General features: G+C 46.9%; 2 protein-coding genes across 2 annotated transcripts in view; one reads left to right on the forward strand and one right to left on the reverse strand.

The window, feature by feature from the left end:
* Positions 1 to 209: 209 nt before the first annotated feature.
* Positions 210 to 16808, reverse strand: MSL2 (MSL complex subunit 2). Its single transcript, XM_042024744.1, has 2 exons — positions 16533 to 16808; positions 210 to 4334 (listed from the first exon to the last, which is right to left on the reverse strand). Exons 1-2 carry the CDS (start codon positions 16672 to 16674, stop codon positions 2737 to 2739), a joined length of 1740 nt encoding a protein of 579 aa, XP_041880678.1. The 5' UTR covers positions 16675 to 16808; the 3' UTR covers positions 210 to 2736.
* Positions 16809 to 16929: 121 nt separating this feature from the next.
* The window catches only part of PCCB (propionyl-CoA carboxylase subunit beta), a 33659-nt gene continuing 33585 nt past the window's right edge, over positions 16930 to 17003 (forward strand). Inside the window, exon 1 of the mRNA XM_042024510.1 lies at positions 16930 to 16938. Within this exon, the coding sequence (XP_041880444.1) occupies positions 16930 to 16938 (9 nt within the window). The remainder of the gene's footprint in view (positions 16939 to 17003) is intronic.

The following is a 17003-nucleotide window of genomic DNA, read 5'->3' on the forward strand; positions in this document are numbered from 1 at the left end:
GCTTTCCCAGCTGGAGCTGCTGGAATTCCTGTCAGCACCAAGAGATCCTTTCCATTGCTCAGCTCACGAACAACTAGCCAGGAGGGCAAGGAAACCAAACCAAGCCAACCCTAATTTAAACAATTACCGAATTAGTCATCAACACACTAAGGAGTATTTAGACAGTGAGTTCAACATATGCCACACTGATGCCTTCAGCAGTTGCAAAATAGAATTAGAAAACTAACATTTATTAAATCAATTTGAATTTTAATATACATTTCAAGAATGTGGCAGCATAAAAGGAAATGTTTTTAGAAACAACCTGAATCTACCATTTGCAGTTTTACATTAACCATCAGGGCTCTCCTGTCGACGCTCCGGAACACTCTTGACCTAAGTTCTCCAACTTTTGGTACCACATTGAATGCAGCAATGAGATAGTAAAGATTCCAAATACTCCCACATTTCTGGAGCAAAGGTACTTTGTATTTAATTTAATGAAAGTCCTAAAAATGTACCATCAACAATCTCGGCAAAACTGAACAGCTCTGCAAAAGCATTCCGACACAACCCGTGCTGTGCAGCCACTCCCAGACTCCGGGTCGCTACTTTGCTTACACGCAGTGGACTAATAAACAGATTTACATTAGTAGGTCACGATCAAACCACCAAATTAGAGACTGGTAGGATCCCTCTGGGTCAACACAAAAATCACATACAAGTTTAACTAAATACATTTTAATAGGACATCGTTAAATCTCATGAGGGCTAAAAAACACAGATCTTAGGTACTTGGGTTGGCAAATAAAGACAAGAATACTAAGAAGCATTTTCCACCATTTACTCATTATCAAAAATATTTTTCAACTCTTCTTGCAAAACAAAAACAAAAAAGTACAGACTGGACACGTACATCACATTTTTCTTCCTATGGCTTTAACCCCCCACCCTGCCCACCCCACAAAAAAGACGGGGGGAGAAACAAACCAAAACCAACAAAAAGCTCTGACCACATTCACAGAAAATGACACCATGGTACACTACAAAACAAAAGGAGGTGCCATTTGTGTCCAAAGGGTTTTGCTCATTTCTCAGTGAGGAACCATCATTGTACGTGCTTTGTGCCAAATCAAAGCACACCCAGCGCCAGGCCGGAAAGCGCGTCGGGGGCTCTGCCTGAGGAAAAGGGAAGATGGAAGCAGGAAAGGAACTAAAAAAATCCACGCACTATTTACCATGCTGCTGAAACAGGAATGGCCTTTGAAATCAGACAGTCATGTTTGTGTTCGAGTCAGCCCATGTTCGGGTTGTGCTCTATCATTCCAAGAGGAGAAATTTCTGCTTTCACAAAGCAATCTCAACTTTTTAGGCTCCCAATGAAGCCCTGAAGGCACAACTAAACTCTTGTGCCTGCACACTTATTTAGGGATTGTGCTGAAATCAACCATTTCTGCACAAAGCTGAATTCCTAACAGGAATTCTTTCACTGTAACACTTTTCCAGATAAGCTTGACGACTTTGTGTTATGTTTCTATTTTCGAGCCTTTTGGCCCAGGTTGAAAAGCACTGACCTTCAGAAGCTGCTTTCAACATTTTAGCAAAAAATGAGATAGGTTCAGGGTGGAGTGAGTTATATATAGCTTATTCTGTTTAGCAAACACCCCAAAAATTTGACCTTTGATAGCCCTTGATCCTGTGCCCTGGCTGGGAGGTGCCTGTCAGCAGGGAACTCCCCGCCGTGGGAGGGGTCCCGGGTCTGTTACAAACCTGATCAAACAACCCCCGGTGGTGATAAGCACTGCACAATCTCCCTGCAGGCCAGGCACTGATCAGCCCCACAGCGGGGAAGATCAGCCAAGGGCTCCCTGTAACCCACAAAACCTCTTCTCTTCCCTAGAAGCAACAGCAGTAGAACAGCAGGAACTCGGGAAAGGGAGATGATGGTACTAACAGAACTTGAGCCTTCGTAGGGTACCAGAGATACTCTCCCCCAGCCCAGCCCCTCAGTGACTTGTCACCCACAGGGGGCTGGCATGGAGGGGCAACTGAGCAGGGGCGTGACCTGTGGAAGTGTCGGGAAGACAAACCCCACGGATGATGTCATTACCTGGATGGGGTATCTGAGCTGGAGCTCGACCTTCACCTCCACCCGACCCTCCTGGGCCTTGCCTGCAGCCTGAAATGCCTTTTGACCCACCAGCTCTCTCAATATACTCATTAATCTTTTTTTAACTGTATTCTGTTCAGTAGAGCACACAACCAATTCTCACAGTCACTACCTACCCTTTCCACAGTGTATCCCCCAGCTCAGTGCTGCCTTTCCCACAGGAATGTCAGGTCATTTCCTGCTCATGGTGACTGTAACCCATCAAATAATTATTTTTCTACACCATCATCTAGCACGGTTGAGATGCACTATCTGGATGCTACACTGAAGCTGAAGCTTTGACTGAGCACAAAGCATGAGCAAGTACAATGAGGTCAATATATTCCTTGTCAAAGATCTTGTGATAAAATCATTTACATCAGCAATTGATCTCAAACTATGAGGTGCTGTAAGAACTAAAAACAGTTTTAGGGTAACTCCTCCATTATCTGCAACTATTTCCCAGACACTAATACACAGAACATAGCAATGAAAAACACTTGATACAAGTGATCTAAACGCAGGAGCTCCAGCAAGTTAAACAGAACCATAGCTGCCTTAAACCTGTAGCAGTTCCCCTACGGATGGCAGGGAAAAGAAAGAAAGGTTCAACAGTCGTATCTCATGTCTATAGCTTCATCCAAACTTTTCTCATCGTGTGTACTGGCAGCTAAAAACGTCGTTACTGGTGACCCTGTCACATTGATTACACTGGTGCTTGTGCTGGCATTGCGCACAGCAATGCTTGTCACATTAATGCCCAAAGTAAGCCGAGTCTGCTCCAAGGCCTTTTCCGGCACTGCAAAGGCCTCCAGCTTCTTCTCCCCGTTAGCCATGTAGGAGTTTTGGCAGCCACGGCATATGCAGTCAAGGCAGGCTTTGCGGTTAGAGTAGCAAGGGCAGCGTTGGCCACGGCATGTAAGAACACTTGGATTTTGGGTGGCACGACCACATTTACACCCTTTCTTTTCTTGTGGCTTTTTATACACAGTTTTTGTCGGGCTTCCTGGCATAACGTTACTGCTGGGAACTTTCTCCTTTGCCTTGTCTTTTGTTTTCAGTACCCCTGGTTTGGCTTTCGGGTGGGATTTCTTAGGGGCATGTTCTAAGTTCTTTTTCATGCTTTTGTTAGACAGGAGTACAGTTTTACTGATTTTGGGAGTGGTTCCTCCATTAGGTACAGTCGCAATAGGCTGCAAAGACATTTTGTTTTCCTGTTTGACTGTCACGGGAGCCGATGCTCCCAGTGTTGGGCCGCAGATGATGCTGGAGATGGGCAGAGGCTGAACCTTCTCACTGTCGCTTTCAGAGCGAGAGCGCTTCCTGTTCAGCTTCACCACCTTGGGCGTGGCTGCCGTGCAGGAGAGCCCATGAGGAGAAGCATCTGTGGACATGAAAATGTTATGGCTGAGGGGAGGGGGGGAGAGCTGCAGGAAGGGGCCGTTGGCCATGTTTGCCTCCAAGCCGGGCTGCAGGTTGGAGTCGCACACCTCGGTGCTGGACACGGTCTCCAGGCTGCGCAGCACCTCCTCGACGCTGAGCAGCAGCGACCCGCCCGGCTTGATGTCCTCGCTGAAGCCGCAGATGTCGATGCCCGCGGGGCACAGGTCGCTGGTGGCCACCGTGTCGCACACGGGCTGCAGGCTGCCGGGGATGTCCTCCGTCTTGATGTAGTCGCCGGTGCTGCACACGTCGATGGCGCTGGCGTGCTCGGGAGAGGGGATGCTCACGCCGAGCTTCTCCACCGCCAGCCCGTTGCAGGGGGGCAGCCCGTTGATGACGGAGCCCCGCAGGTCCAGGCTGGGGGTGCTCTCGGGCAGCGCCGTGAACCCCCCCGGCGCGTCTGTCGCCAGCTCCGAGGTGGAAGGGACGGGGGAATGCGTCAGACACAGAGCCAGGGCCGCATCCGAGGATTTCTCCGTCTCCTCGTGGAGCGGTGCCCCATCCTTGAGCAGAGCCAGCAGGTCTGCAGAGCAATCCACGGCCTGGATGATGTCCCGGGCCAGCGGCGTCTGCGTGATGTACTCGCACAGCTTCTTGTAGCAGTTCACCAGGATGCTCAGCTGCTTGTTCTCCTCGAACTGCTCGTAGTCCTTGCACCAGCTACACGAGGGCTTCATCATCATCTTCTTGCCTTTACATGTTTTGCAGACATAATGCTGACAATTGGAGTTGGTAGGAGCAATAGGGTCTTGTAGCAAATTTCCTACGGGAACAAGAAAGAGGAAGATTACAATGGACTTAAGGCAGGTTTCCCAGGCCACTGTGGGATGAATTTTTTGTACTATCAAAACAAATTGCCTCAAAAAGTTCAATTATTCACAAGAAAACATTCCATCCAAACAACTGCCTGTACAAATTCTCACAGCTGCCAACCTGGTTTTAAAACAACATTGGATAAAATTAGAAGAAAACCATCACACCGTGATTTGTTGTGTGCTGCAGCCTTTAGAAACACTCTCAACTACAATCCTACCGATCCCCTTCAGCTTTGTCCATGGAAACTTACAGAACACACAAGCTTTCTATGAATTTACCAAAAGTGCAATAATAAACTCCCATGACAACTTACTGTCGAGATTTTAATGGAATTAGTAAAAACAAATGATAACAGAGCAGAGGGAAAACTCCGAAAGGAATGCAAAAATGGTGAAATATCCACCCCTAAAGGGAAGAAGACACAGCAGACTTTGTGTTATCTTTCATTTAGCATTTTTAGTGAAGCCATCAGAATAAAAGATTTTCTCCAAGACTTTACTGTTTAGAATAAAAAACTAATAAAAATCAGCTACTAAAGGAATCCACACACACCTGACAGCCCAGAAAGTTTCAGACCCCCAGCACTGACAGTCTGGAAGGTTTTGTCTGCAGATTTCTGAAACTGTAAAAACCTGGAAGAATGGCTTTGGTTTTCCTTAAGAACAACTCAAATATTACCTAAGGATAAAATATGAAAGAACAAGAGAAACTAAATTCTGTATAGAAACAATCCAACTAGTTCCTATATCCAGAAAGTGACAGTATTGCTTTGCTATTTCCAGGCAGCTCTAGGCCAGAAAGATATTCCATCTCCTAAATTAAATTGCAGCGTATCTATAGTCATCCCCAGCAACAGGGATCCCAGCAGCACATTCTCAGCTTTGATCAGACCTTTCTCCCATAAGGAGCCTCTGCTGGATGAGTTACAGCCATCAGGGAATTCCCAGCCAGATTTTCCAAAGTGAAAACAATCTGCTGCAACAAGTGAATAAAATTAAACAACTTGGGAAGAAGCAGCAAAGTGCATATATCCAATCAGACTGGGATAAAACCCCCAAAATACTGAAGATACTCTCTCTCATTGCTTGCTTCTCTGATCCCTTTTCCCTGCATTCCCTGATCCCTCTTTGGGAAGGGGCTGCTCCAAGCCCCTCCACCTGAGCCACCTTTCAGTAGGTGTGGCTTGATGTAAACTGGGTTTTGAGCAACAAATCACAAGAGTCAGTGCTCAGGTTGCCATTACACCGTACTTTTTAATAAATGGAGAGAAATACAGTTGTTCAGCAAGCTGGCAGGAGGCACAGAATGAGCCCTGCCTGGACAGTGTGACAAGACCCCCCCACAAGAAGACAGAAAACACTCATCACATCAAGCCGGGAAGATTGAAAGCCGACAGGTGGAACATGAAGTCACACAGCCCAACCTGCAGAGGGAATTACTGGGGTTTTTCTCCCCAAGTTCCCTCGAAATGACATGATATAAACAGCAATACAGGCAGAAATGGCCATTGTGGTCCTAAGATGGGACTTGATTTCAGGAGAAAAGTTCCCTGAAGAGAACAAAACCAAACCTTTAAATCCCACCAGCTCCTCGCGGAAGTCCTGTCCTTCAGCAGAGAGTTCACCAACAATGGTCCAGGCCCCTGGATCTTGAGTCCAACAGGACCAGCAGGAGCTGTGCCCTGGCCAGTGCTGACACTTCAGAGCCCTGGGACTACAGTGTTCCCAAGGCCAAAAGCCACCAGCATTAATTAATTCCCAATTAATTAATGGCACAAAGAAGCTGGGGGCACTCCTCATCCACAGGTAGCCTCTCTTGGCTCCTTAGGACAATACGACTGAATTGTGATGCTTTACAGAATTCAGATACTTCAGAGATGGCACCAAATAAACAAGATATCACCTTAACTTTTAATTAGATTTTTAAAAAAGGCATCACCAACTGTGCGTTTTATTTCTCCCAAAATAAATCTGGCTGAAACTCCTAAATAAGTACAAATGCTAAAAGGGGATACAGAAAAATTTAAATTTCCGGAGGCTTTGAGGGAAAAACCAGACGGACTGACAAGACAAAACACTTCACATGCTCTCACTGACAGGAAGAACAGAGCAAGTTCTACTCCCAGTAAATGCCAGGCAACCTACACTGGAGACATTAGGAATGCCTGAGCTGTGGGAATATTTTTGGTTTCAACTCATATCTCGTTGAATATTCATTCTTCAAAGTTTCTCTCTTGTATGGATTCTGTGGCACTATCACTCTCCTCAGCCTTAGTATTGGCAAGTTAAAAAAAAAAAAAACAGTCAACCATGAGATGCTAATTCCCATAAAATTGAGATTGGAATACCCAGGGAGGGGCCCTAAGTCAGCAGCACCGTCCCACAAACAGCCCCTGAGCTGCTTTGGAACCTGGAGGTTTTGGAAGGCCAAGATCTCACTTTTGCCTGGTGGCCATCAGTGCTACCTCCTCTAGGAGTTTAAAAATGTATATAGATCTCCAAGATATAAACATGGTGGGCCCTGAAGTTAATATTTTTCCATGCTTGTAATTTAGTATTTCTCTAAGCTAAATGTAATTTTTCATTTTATTGTGCAGCCCTTCACCTGCATTAGACCCTTCCACAACTACTCACTGCACACCTTCAGTTTTACAGCCCTGCATAGCCTGCTGTTACTGAACCCTGCCCTGTCTTTTCTCACCCTTACAAAATTATTTGTAATAATACAAATTATTTGGTTATCAATACACCAAAAGCAAAATCACATTCTTACAAAGACTCCAATACAAGACTTTTCCTCCACATCAGCTCTTAACTATCCTGATTTCAGAAAGATTGACTAAATATGTACATTAATATCAGCACTTACAATTAATGAGGAGCATATACAGAGGGAAAACTTTTAATATATTATTTACCAAATAGCCCAGCTGATCAGCAAAGGCTGTCCCGGGAGCGAGGTCACTTAAATCACAAGGAATACTTCCTACCGTGGTCCTTAATGACCATTATTTCACAGCTGCAGGGGCAGGGGAAGCATCTGCAAATTGTGTCTCTGAGACCAAAGGGAGGAGAAGAATTGGGAATCAAAGCAATTGTTAGGTGTCTGTACCCAGCAAATGTGCTCCTAATGGATGAAATTCACTGGGTAGAAAGGCCTGAACAGGTACCTCTGGCCTTCCCACCCATCCTCAGCAAAGGCAGGCAAGGGCTAAAAACAAATATCTAATTTAGGGTCCTTGGAAATTCTACTGGAACATTAATCACTGAAGATTATCTTGGCCTTTCCAGCAGCCCAAAGTCTTAAGAATTATGTCATTATTAGATCTTAATTTCATGAAGTAAACCAGAAAAAAACAGGTCACACTTTTTTACAAATACAAATGTATCCCTGGGGTTCATCGGCACCGTCTGTCAGGCAGAAAGTCTCTGATCTCGGCTGCACTGGGCTCGCCAGAAGCGCCCTGCTGCCCGGCTGCTCGGCCGCTGCCCGGCTGCTCGGCCGCTGCCGGGTGCTCGGCCGCTGCCCGGGTGCTCGGCCGCTGCCCGGGTGCTCGGCTGATGCCCGGGTGCTCGGCCGCTGCCCGGGTGCTCGGCTGATGCCCGGGTGCTCGGCCGCTGCCCGGGTGCTCGGCCGCTGCCCGGGTGCTCGGCCGCTGCCGGGTGCTCGGCCGATGCCCGGGTGCTCGGCCGATGCCCGGGTGCTTGGCCAGTGCCCGGGTGCTCGGCCGCTGCCCGGGTGCTCGGCCGCTGCCCGGGTGCTCGGCCAGCACCGGGCGCTCGCCAGCCCAGCCACGGGACACAGGAGGAGAGGGCAGCAAGGGAGCTCACCCACCAGTCTGTGCCCACCAGTGAGCACGAGCTCATTCTGCAACCACGATGACAGAAACAGAAATGCTGAGCCTCTACCAAGCTCTGAGGAACAGGAAGCTCTACCCATCTGAGGCACACACAGACTTCTACATGCCAAGAACCCCAAAGTCGTATCCACAGCTGGAGCTTTCACAGCTGTGCTGCTACACTGTCAGCCTTTTCATGTCTGGATTGAACATCGTCTGATTGTTCCTACTAAAATAACTAGCAACAGCCAGAAAGCTTCAACAGCTTGCCACATCCAAGCTTCAGAGCTCAGGAGCTCCTGAAGGACAGGAGCTGTTTCTCACCGACTGTGACACCACTGCACAGGGGTTTGTGCTCAGCCACCCCTCTACCTCCAGCTCCAGAGCTTCAGCTGCAGCAGCCCGGGAAGGAAAAGCCCTGCCCTCCCCACCACCTTCCCTGAACTTGCTCCCTGCCACCGCACACAGCATCTCCTCACCCTAGAAATCATCAGCTAGAGACCACGAAAGAATGAGCAGCTCAACGAGGCTTTAAAGCAAAACACAACAGAAAATACCCTCACAAAAGCAGTGCTTCCCGAGTTGGATAAACCCCCTAAAAGCACTATTTGCAAAACTATCTGACGACAGACAGGCAGGCATATGATGAGCAGCAAAAAGGTCTGTCAGCCATCTGCAGAGGAATACAACAAATGTGTGGGATCTGTTTTACATGGGTGGGAGATCTGGGTACTTCCTAGAAAACAAGAAAACTGAACACACTCAGACTCACAGAGGTTAGTGCAAGGGCCAGCTGCCAAGGACACGACAGCAGGGAAAGGTCTCACAGATCCCAAGCCCTAACACCCCTTCCCGCTTCCCAACACCCACCTACACTCGGGGTGGGCTGGACCAGGGTGGATTTGACTGCACCCAAGTCAGGAGCCAGATTCCCCAGACCGACGTCTGTCCTACCCCTGCCCTGGCAGCAGCACCCAGGTAGAGAAATACTGGGCAGCTCCTCCCATTGAAACCGCCGGGTCCCCCGCGGCCCAGGTATCCCACCCACCGCACAGCATTCCCAGAGCCCGTTCCCAGAACGCATCCGCCCAGGCAGCAGCCGCGCTCCCACCTGAGAGCGCTATTTGCCTTTGCACTACCCAAGGGAAAGCTCTGAACCCCGCCGTGGGGCTGAGGGCAGTCTGCAACAACACTACAGATGTGTGATCCTTTCTTTCATGGGCTTTGAGACAAGGTTCTGTACACAGAAATTGTTCAGCTCAGCCAAAAAATAGAAATAAAAAAAAAGTTCCCTGAGACTTCCAGCACAGAACTCTGAGAAACAATGAGAGTTTCGCTGTGAGCTATGTGAAATTATTTCTTCCTGCAAACCCATCCTGGCCGCAGATCACCGCAACCACACCGCCCCAACCACACTCATAAATTCCCCATCGGGTGAAATGGAATCATGGGGGACACAAAAGAAGCCCTAAAAAAAACCCCCAAATCAACTAAAAATACGTATTTCAAAATTTTATCAGAGAAAACATTCTGCTGGCTACTGAATATTTCTGAGCATCCTCCATCAACACACAACTATGAAAAATTAGCTAAAGATATTATTACCCTCATATAGGGGCAGTCGTGACTAATGTATTAATGATTGTATAACTCTTTGAAAAAATAAAAACTGCACTGTTTTTGCCTGAACACCATGGGAATCCAATTTAACCATGATCAGAAGACAGTTAGACTATTTTTCTTCACATTTCGAGAGATACAGTCAACCTCTTTAGCCTAAGTTCAAGGGAAAAAAATTATAACAAATTGCATTTTAAGTGCAGAAGGGACTGCCTTGTTCTCAAGAGTCCACCCCCCACATAAGAAACAACAGAACATTTTTACTAAGTCCTATGTCAAAGTTATATAGTTCTGTTTGAAAGTCTGTGTTTACAAAATCCCTGACAGGAATAATTCTAAATGTACTTTTAACAAACTAGGTGGTAAAGTTCAAAAGATGGATAAATTAATCTTTTTCACCATGCAATGTAAAATTTTCACATAATTTTCCAAAATTTTCCAACAAGATTGCCATATTTTGAGAAGTTTCAAATAGCAAAGTTAACATTTCTCCTATGGGTATAAAATAATAACATATTTCTAAGGTGCAGAAACACAAGAGTTAGAACTTGCTTTGGAAGTTACAGATCAAGTTCGTCACATTCCCTGAGCAAACAAAAAAGTAATGAAAACCATTTTTCCGCACCAAACAAAAATGCTCAGAATCCTGAAGTGAAGTGTGCTCCCCAAGGCCCCCGTGTGAGAGGGAGCCAGCCGTGGGCTGGGACTGCGAGGCTCAGGAGACACGGAGTAACAAATTACATCACTGCGGGACTCGGTGGAATTCCCCCAGGAGAGCCGGGAACTCTCCGCTCCCTGCAAAGCGCCGTGCTCAGGAAAGGCTGTGCTGCCATCCCTTTTCAAGTCACTGCCCAGCCCCAGGGAATGTTTTCTGGCCTCCCGAAAGACTCCAACACAATATCCAGGAACGCTCAGTCCGTACTTAGACGACCTGACATGTAAATCGTGATGCTGCAAAGAAAACAAAGGCAGAGGAGGAACGTGTGGAGTGCTCCGTGCCCACGGACCAGGACAGCTCAGCCGTCCCAATAAAGATGCCTCCTGGCAACACATTAACTCTTCTTTAAACACTCGGGAACACAATCTGTTTAATCAATATCCTCAGGCACCACCAAACCCATCCATCACCTCCCAGCTCCTCAAGCAGGAATGCTCCTCTCCAATCCCAGCACAAGACAGCCACTGCAACCCCTTTGGAAGCCACTGTCAACCAGCTGCCACCGAAGGGACCACAGCTCCTTCTCTTCCTACTCAATTTTCTTCTAAGGCAGAGGAGTATTTTTAGTTTAGAAACCAATTTAAATTCTACTGGCAGAACCTTATGTTATCAAAACTTCTGCAGTACAATGCAGACAACCTTGACAAAGCAGTTCTCCCAGGAGTCACACACAGGGCTTGAAAACAGGAAACAGTGAAGTTGAGTAGGGAGATTTTAAGAGGAACTCACCCAACATGTTCTTGAGTAAAAACTGCTGTACACAGAGACGCGAGACTGGACATTTTATACACAAATGCTCCCCAAACCAAGCACAAACAGTACCTGCAGCAGAAGGTATTTGCTAGGTACTTAGTCCCCGTGTCCATGTTCCCTGATGGTTGTTGCAGAGATGCTGATTACTTTTCACATTTCTCACAAATTCAGAAGTGTTTTGGCAACCATTCATTACATTTTTAAAGGGAAAATCACGTACTTTTAAAAACTACCAGTAGTTTTATTTACACTATTTCTCATCATTGAAAACAGAGGAAAGAAGAAAATGTCAATGGAGAAAACACCTAAAAAAAAACCCCACAGCACCAGACCAATTTTCAAACATAAAAGGCAACTCTGACCTGGCAGCACAGATCATGAATCAGCCTTCACTCTCCTCAGCCTAGGGAGAATGGACAAGGAAGAAGTTCTAAGCTAAACTTTTCCATTACAAAACTTAAATACACTTTTTTGCTCTAAAACTCTGTTATCCAAGCTCAACTCAGCCATGGCTCATATCCCAAATGGAAACTCCAGTATCATCCGTATAATTAAGTTTTATTATAATGGGAATTTGTTTCTTCTCCCTTGTTCCATGTCTGTGACAGGAAACTGAATTTTTCAGGAAGTTTCCATCTGTTTAGGTGTCACTCAAGTATCTCCCCTTCTCGGAGGGAAGTTCAGTCCAACTGTCCAGGCCCAGGCTCACAGCATTTCCCCGTGACAGAGTGCAGCCCACAGCCCTGAGCTCTGCCTGGGACCTGGAACCACACCCCAAGAGCAGCCGACCAGGGAAGGGCACTGGGGGACACAGGAACTGCAGAAGCAAAGGAGAATTAGCTCAGAGAGAGGAGAGGAAGAGGAGGAGAAGCCTTCACATGGACAGAATGGCACAGAAGTGGAAAATTTTACACAACTGTACACAACCAACTATGGAGGCATTTCAGATCTAGTGCTAAGTATAACTGATTATAATATGTAATTATATTATACACTCCATTCAACTTTGGCAGTATAAAACTCTCAAACAGGCTCTTGCTTTTACACAAGAGCAGGAGGGAAATAACATCCTTACACTCATCTTTACATAGAAAAACAAAAAGTCTACAGTTTTTATTTTATTTTTTTGGCAATCCATGCCATTGCCCATGCTTGGGAGTTGCTTCCACAATGCTACTGTACCACTGAGCCTTCAACCTCCTGGCTAAAATTATCAAGAGCTGCCTCAGAACACCGGATGGGGCTCTGTGAGGTACCAGTCAGTGCTACCATGGGTTTCTTTGTTCCTCCCACCCCTAATCTCCCTAAAGCCACATGTTGTCTCACATCCCCTTACTGGGATTACAGGATGTTTAAGACAAGAACTGTATTCTCATCCTGTATTTCCCAGCACCAGCTGGGTTCCTGGCCAAGCATAAAACGCTGTCCTGCAGCCCTGCCAGCTCCAAGCACTCTCCATCAGCAGTAACAACCTTTCACATACCTTAGAAATATCTTTCAGAGATTGCAGGAGGAAGTTTCCTATGGATAAGCTAAGCTGATCAGCTAAACTGATCTGACCGGCAATCGTGTCTCTTACAAGCATTTCAAGTGAATTTCAGAGAAGGCTGTTAATGCTGAAGAGACCCATGATTTGCAGTTACCTGCATGGTATCTGAACCAGAGAAAGGCATGCTAAGATGTTTATCCCAACAGACAGCACCTTTAAAACACAGACGTTTGTTGCATAAATTCTACTATGCTATTTTTAAACTCAATGTGGTATTAATATGCAATTTAATAATAATCACTTTATTCCAGAGGCTGAAACTTGTATTTCACATCCTCAAAACACACAAGGCACAGCCCTTCTGCCTAATGCACACTCGGGAGCAGTTATTTTCAAGTTTTAAAAGCTCTAGAAAATATTGTCTTATACATGCCTGTAAAAGGATGATGTACTACCTACAGCACTGTCCAGGAAACTGTCACATGATCACACTTAAATCCTAGAAATACACACACGGCTGCTCCAGCTGCAGAACTGAACCCTTATCACCCATCATGAGGCAAGAGGGAGACCTTGAATCCACCCAGAGCTGATTCAGCTGACTTATACTGACATACTATATTTACATTTTGGCTTTCTACTGCTGCAACTCCATGTGTGCCAATCTGAATCTGAAATCACAGCTTTAATTAGAACTTCGTAATTATGTGGGTCCAAAAACTTCTGCCACCCCCTGCTATGTGAGCTGGTGTAAAAGACTATGGGATCACAAGGAAATGAGCTGGCTTATGCCTTGTGCAATGGGAGCCCAGGAATGTTAGCTGATTTATGTAGCTGGCACCCATTTCTCCTAAAAACAATTCCCTAAAATTAAAGGGACAATCTTGACCATGGAATTAATACCTACAGCACAACAAAACATTACAGAATGCACTCAAGAGAGATTACACACTAAGAAAAAGCTGATGACATAAAGAACACTAATTTGTGGAGTAACTTCCCAAGGGAATTCCTAGAAGTCCAACACTTGAGACTTTAACCACTACTGATACTTCCTGCAGCATTTCTCCAACAAAGCAGAGTTTTTAAACCTTTGCGCTCAGCACCTCACAAAGATCTGTGCAAGGAAAGTACCAAACACTCCAGGTTCCATGGACACGGACCCAGAGCCAGGTATTTGGATCTCACAGTCTAAACAAACAGGGCAGAAAGAAGTGAGCCTATGAAAAGCTTTCAAGTATTAAAACAAAAAGCCCAACCCAAACCCACAGTGCACAGTTAGCTCAGCTGGCAAGAGTGGGGTGCTGAGAACACCAAGGTTCTGGCTTCAATCCCTCCACGGGCCATTCACTGACTCCATGGGCCTTGTGGGTCCCTTCCAACTCAGAATATTCTGGGATTCTGGCAGAGTTTTGGGTGGTCATAGTGCTCACTGTCATGATCTCTCAATGTAACCTTTACCTAAGTATTTAAACTTTATCTTTTAAAACACCCAAGCTAAAAAGGCTTTGATGGTTGAACAGGGCTTAATGACCTTAAATATGCAGAAGGTGTAAAAGGTGTAACAGCTCTTAGCACTAAGAGAAAAGGAACACAAAAAGTAAATGATAAAAAGATGGACTGGCCTTTACCAGCCTGAACAGCAGCTCTGTGTGGGGTGGGCCCACTCCCCCATGAGCACCTCAGGCTCAAGACAGATACCTCAGTAATTCTGTTTTACTCCACGGCTTCACAGAGAGTGTGGAATTTACTGAGGCCTCTGGATACTGACACACCACAAACAGGAGTCCAAGAGGCAGAGATAAGACTGGTTAATCAGCTGTAAGCAAAATATTTGAAATAAACAGCAGCTACAGTTATCTGAAAGCCAGCCACAGTAGAAAAAAAATATATACCAAAGGAATAACCCTAATATTCAAAGAAAATAAAGGGTCAAGAGAGAAAGCAGAACCATTAAGAGGTAGTTTGTGAACAGGAATATCCATGGAGGCACAAGCAAATAGAACAAAACAAAACTAAAAACGTGGTTTGCTCTACCAAAGTGAGAGTGACAGAAAAGCCAAGCAAGAAAAGCTGAAGAAGGGGGAAGAAAGCTCAGGAATTTGGGCAGGGACAAATTAAAGACAGACAATTTCAACAGCACAAAGCGTAAAACTAAGATTGCAAAAGGCCAAGAAGGGAAAAAGGCAAGGCAAGGAGAACAAAGAACACATTTCAGAAGACCAGGCTTAAAGTGGAGAGGCCAGAGAGCACAGCAATGCAAATACGTTATTTAAAAAAAAATCAGAACAATATTTGCATGTTTTTTGGCAAAAGCAGTCTGGTGACTGACCAAAAGCAGGAAGAATTTATGGGAAGAAAGCACAGCTGGGGTTGGAATTAACCGGGCCTAGGGTGATAAATAAAAAGCAGAGGTGCATCACTACTGGCATCGGGGCTCCATGAGGAAAAATCCTTAAGACAAATTACTTCAGGAAATGACGATGCAGAGATCCTGGGAACGGGCTCCCTCCTTCCCAGTGCAAACAGATCTCTATTTTCAAAGACTTTAAGTGGGAGGAGCCAATAGCGAGAGGATAGGAAGCATCTAACGCTACTTTAGCCGCCTCGACGGTTAAATCCTGATCCTGTAAATAAATAAAATATTTAACTTTCTACACCCCAGTGATTCAATTTAAATTTAGGGTAACACACGCACGGGTATCGACAAACACAGTGGGGATAATCCCACTCTGTCAGGAAAATACAAACACAAACAGGGCAGGACTTAAAACTACCAGAGAGAAAAAATGAGAATTAAAAAAATTTACCACCCAAGCGGTCTAACAGCTCAGAGCCCCCTCCCGACACTGATCAAGGCTTCAAGGGGAAGTTCAAGGAAACCTAACAGTTTATTCCAGAGCTTCCTCCCAGGAACGGACCCATGCCCCCACTCCATAAACACAACAGAATGCAATTCCTTCCCAGTATTCCCCAGACTGTAACACCGAAACTCCGGATACTGCCTTTGCCCACAGCACACAGAACGCTCTTTTTTGGGAGCGGGGAAAGCCCAGCAGACTTTCAGCCTGTTTGCTTTTTATGGTTATTATTGTTACAGAACAATTATCTACTAGGCACAAAAAACCCCAATTCTTGTTTCTGTCAGCTCAAAATTCCTGGCTTTCTATCGGAATTACTTACTGTTTACATTTCAAGAAGGGGGGGAAAAAAATTACGAAGTTCCTCTTCCCCTGCCTCTATGGTCTGCATATTGGTTTGGGTATCTTTTACCACACTCGCTCTTAGTCATCGCTTTTTTAAAGCGATTAACTCCACGACACCAGGGTATTTCAATGACCACTAAAAACTGCCGTACCCTTATCGAAGCAGTGACCACAATAAAGCGCTGCATTTTGAGGCAAACACTCTGTCCGTGCCACCGCCACCTTCGCAGCGTGCGCGGCTGTTGAGACACAGCCCCCGCCGCCTCCCTGCCCTTGTGACCGGCCCTGCCCGCGGCTGCCCCGCGCCGGGGGCGGGTTTAGCCCGGGCTGTTCCCACTCCGCCGCTCCGAGCGCCGAGCCGCCCCCCCGGCGGCCGCGGCTCCGGGCCCGGCAAACTTTCCTGGGAGCTGCCCCGGACCGGGCCGGCCGAGGCGAGGCCGAGCCAGCCCCGGTGCCGGGCCCAGGGCCGTGCGGGAGCCCCGGGGAGGCTCATTGTGCAGGAACAAAAGAAAGATCCTCACCGCACACGCAGCAGGAGAGGGACTGCCTGAAGTAGGGCAGGAGCTTGTTAATCTCGGAAAAGGACTGGGGGTCCGCCGGGTCGTAGTTGAGCACCAGGCGGCTCGCGGACACGTAGAGAGCAGTGGCATTCACCGGGTTCATCGCCGCCGCTCGCTCGCCGCCGGCTGCGCGGTGCGAAGAAGGTCTGCGCGGGCCGCGGGGGCAGGTGGCCCCGGGGCGGGGGCCGGCCGGGTGTCACCTTGGTCCGGGGCCACCTGGAGCCGCGCGGCAGCGGCGGCGGCAGCGCGGAGGCCGCGGCGGCCCTGCCAGAGGGGGCCGCGCCGGCTCCTCCTCCGCCTCCCGCGGGGGGGAGCCTTCGCTCCGAGCGGCGGCTCGGCCCGGGCGGTGGCGGCGGCGATGAACCCGGTGAATGCCACTGCTCTCTACGTTTTTTTTTTTTTTTTTTTTTTTTTTTTTTTTTTTTTTTTTTT

This window comes from Corvus kubaryi, unplaced genomic scaffold (genome assembly GCF_017639235.1).
Source record: "Corvus kubaryi isolate FWS band 111438036 unplaced genomic scaffold, C.kubaryi_AGA036_p1.0 37264, whole genome shotgun sequence".
NCBI classification, from domain to species: domain Eukaryota; kingdom Metazoa; phylum Chordata; class Aves; order Passeriformes; family Corvidae; genus Corvus; species Corvus kubaryi.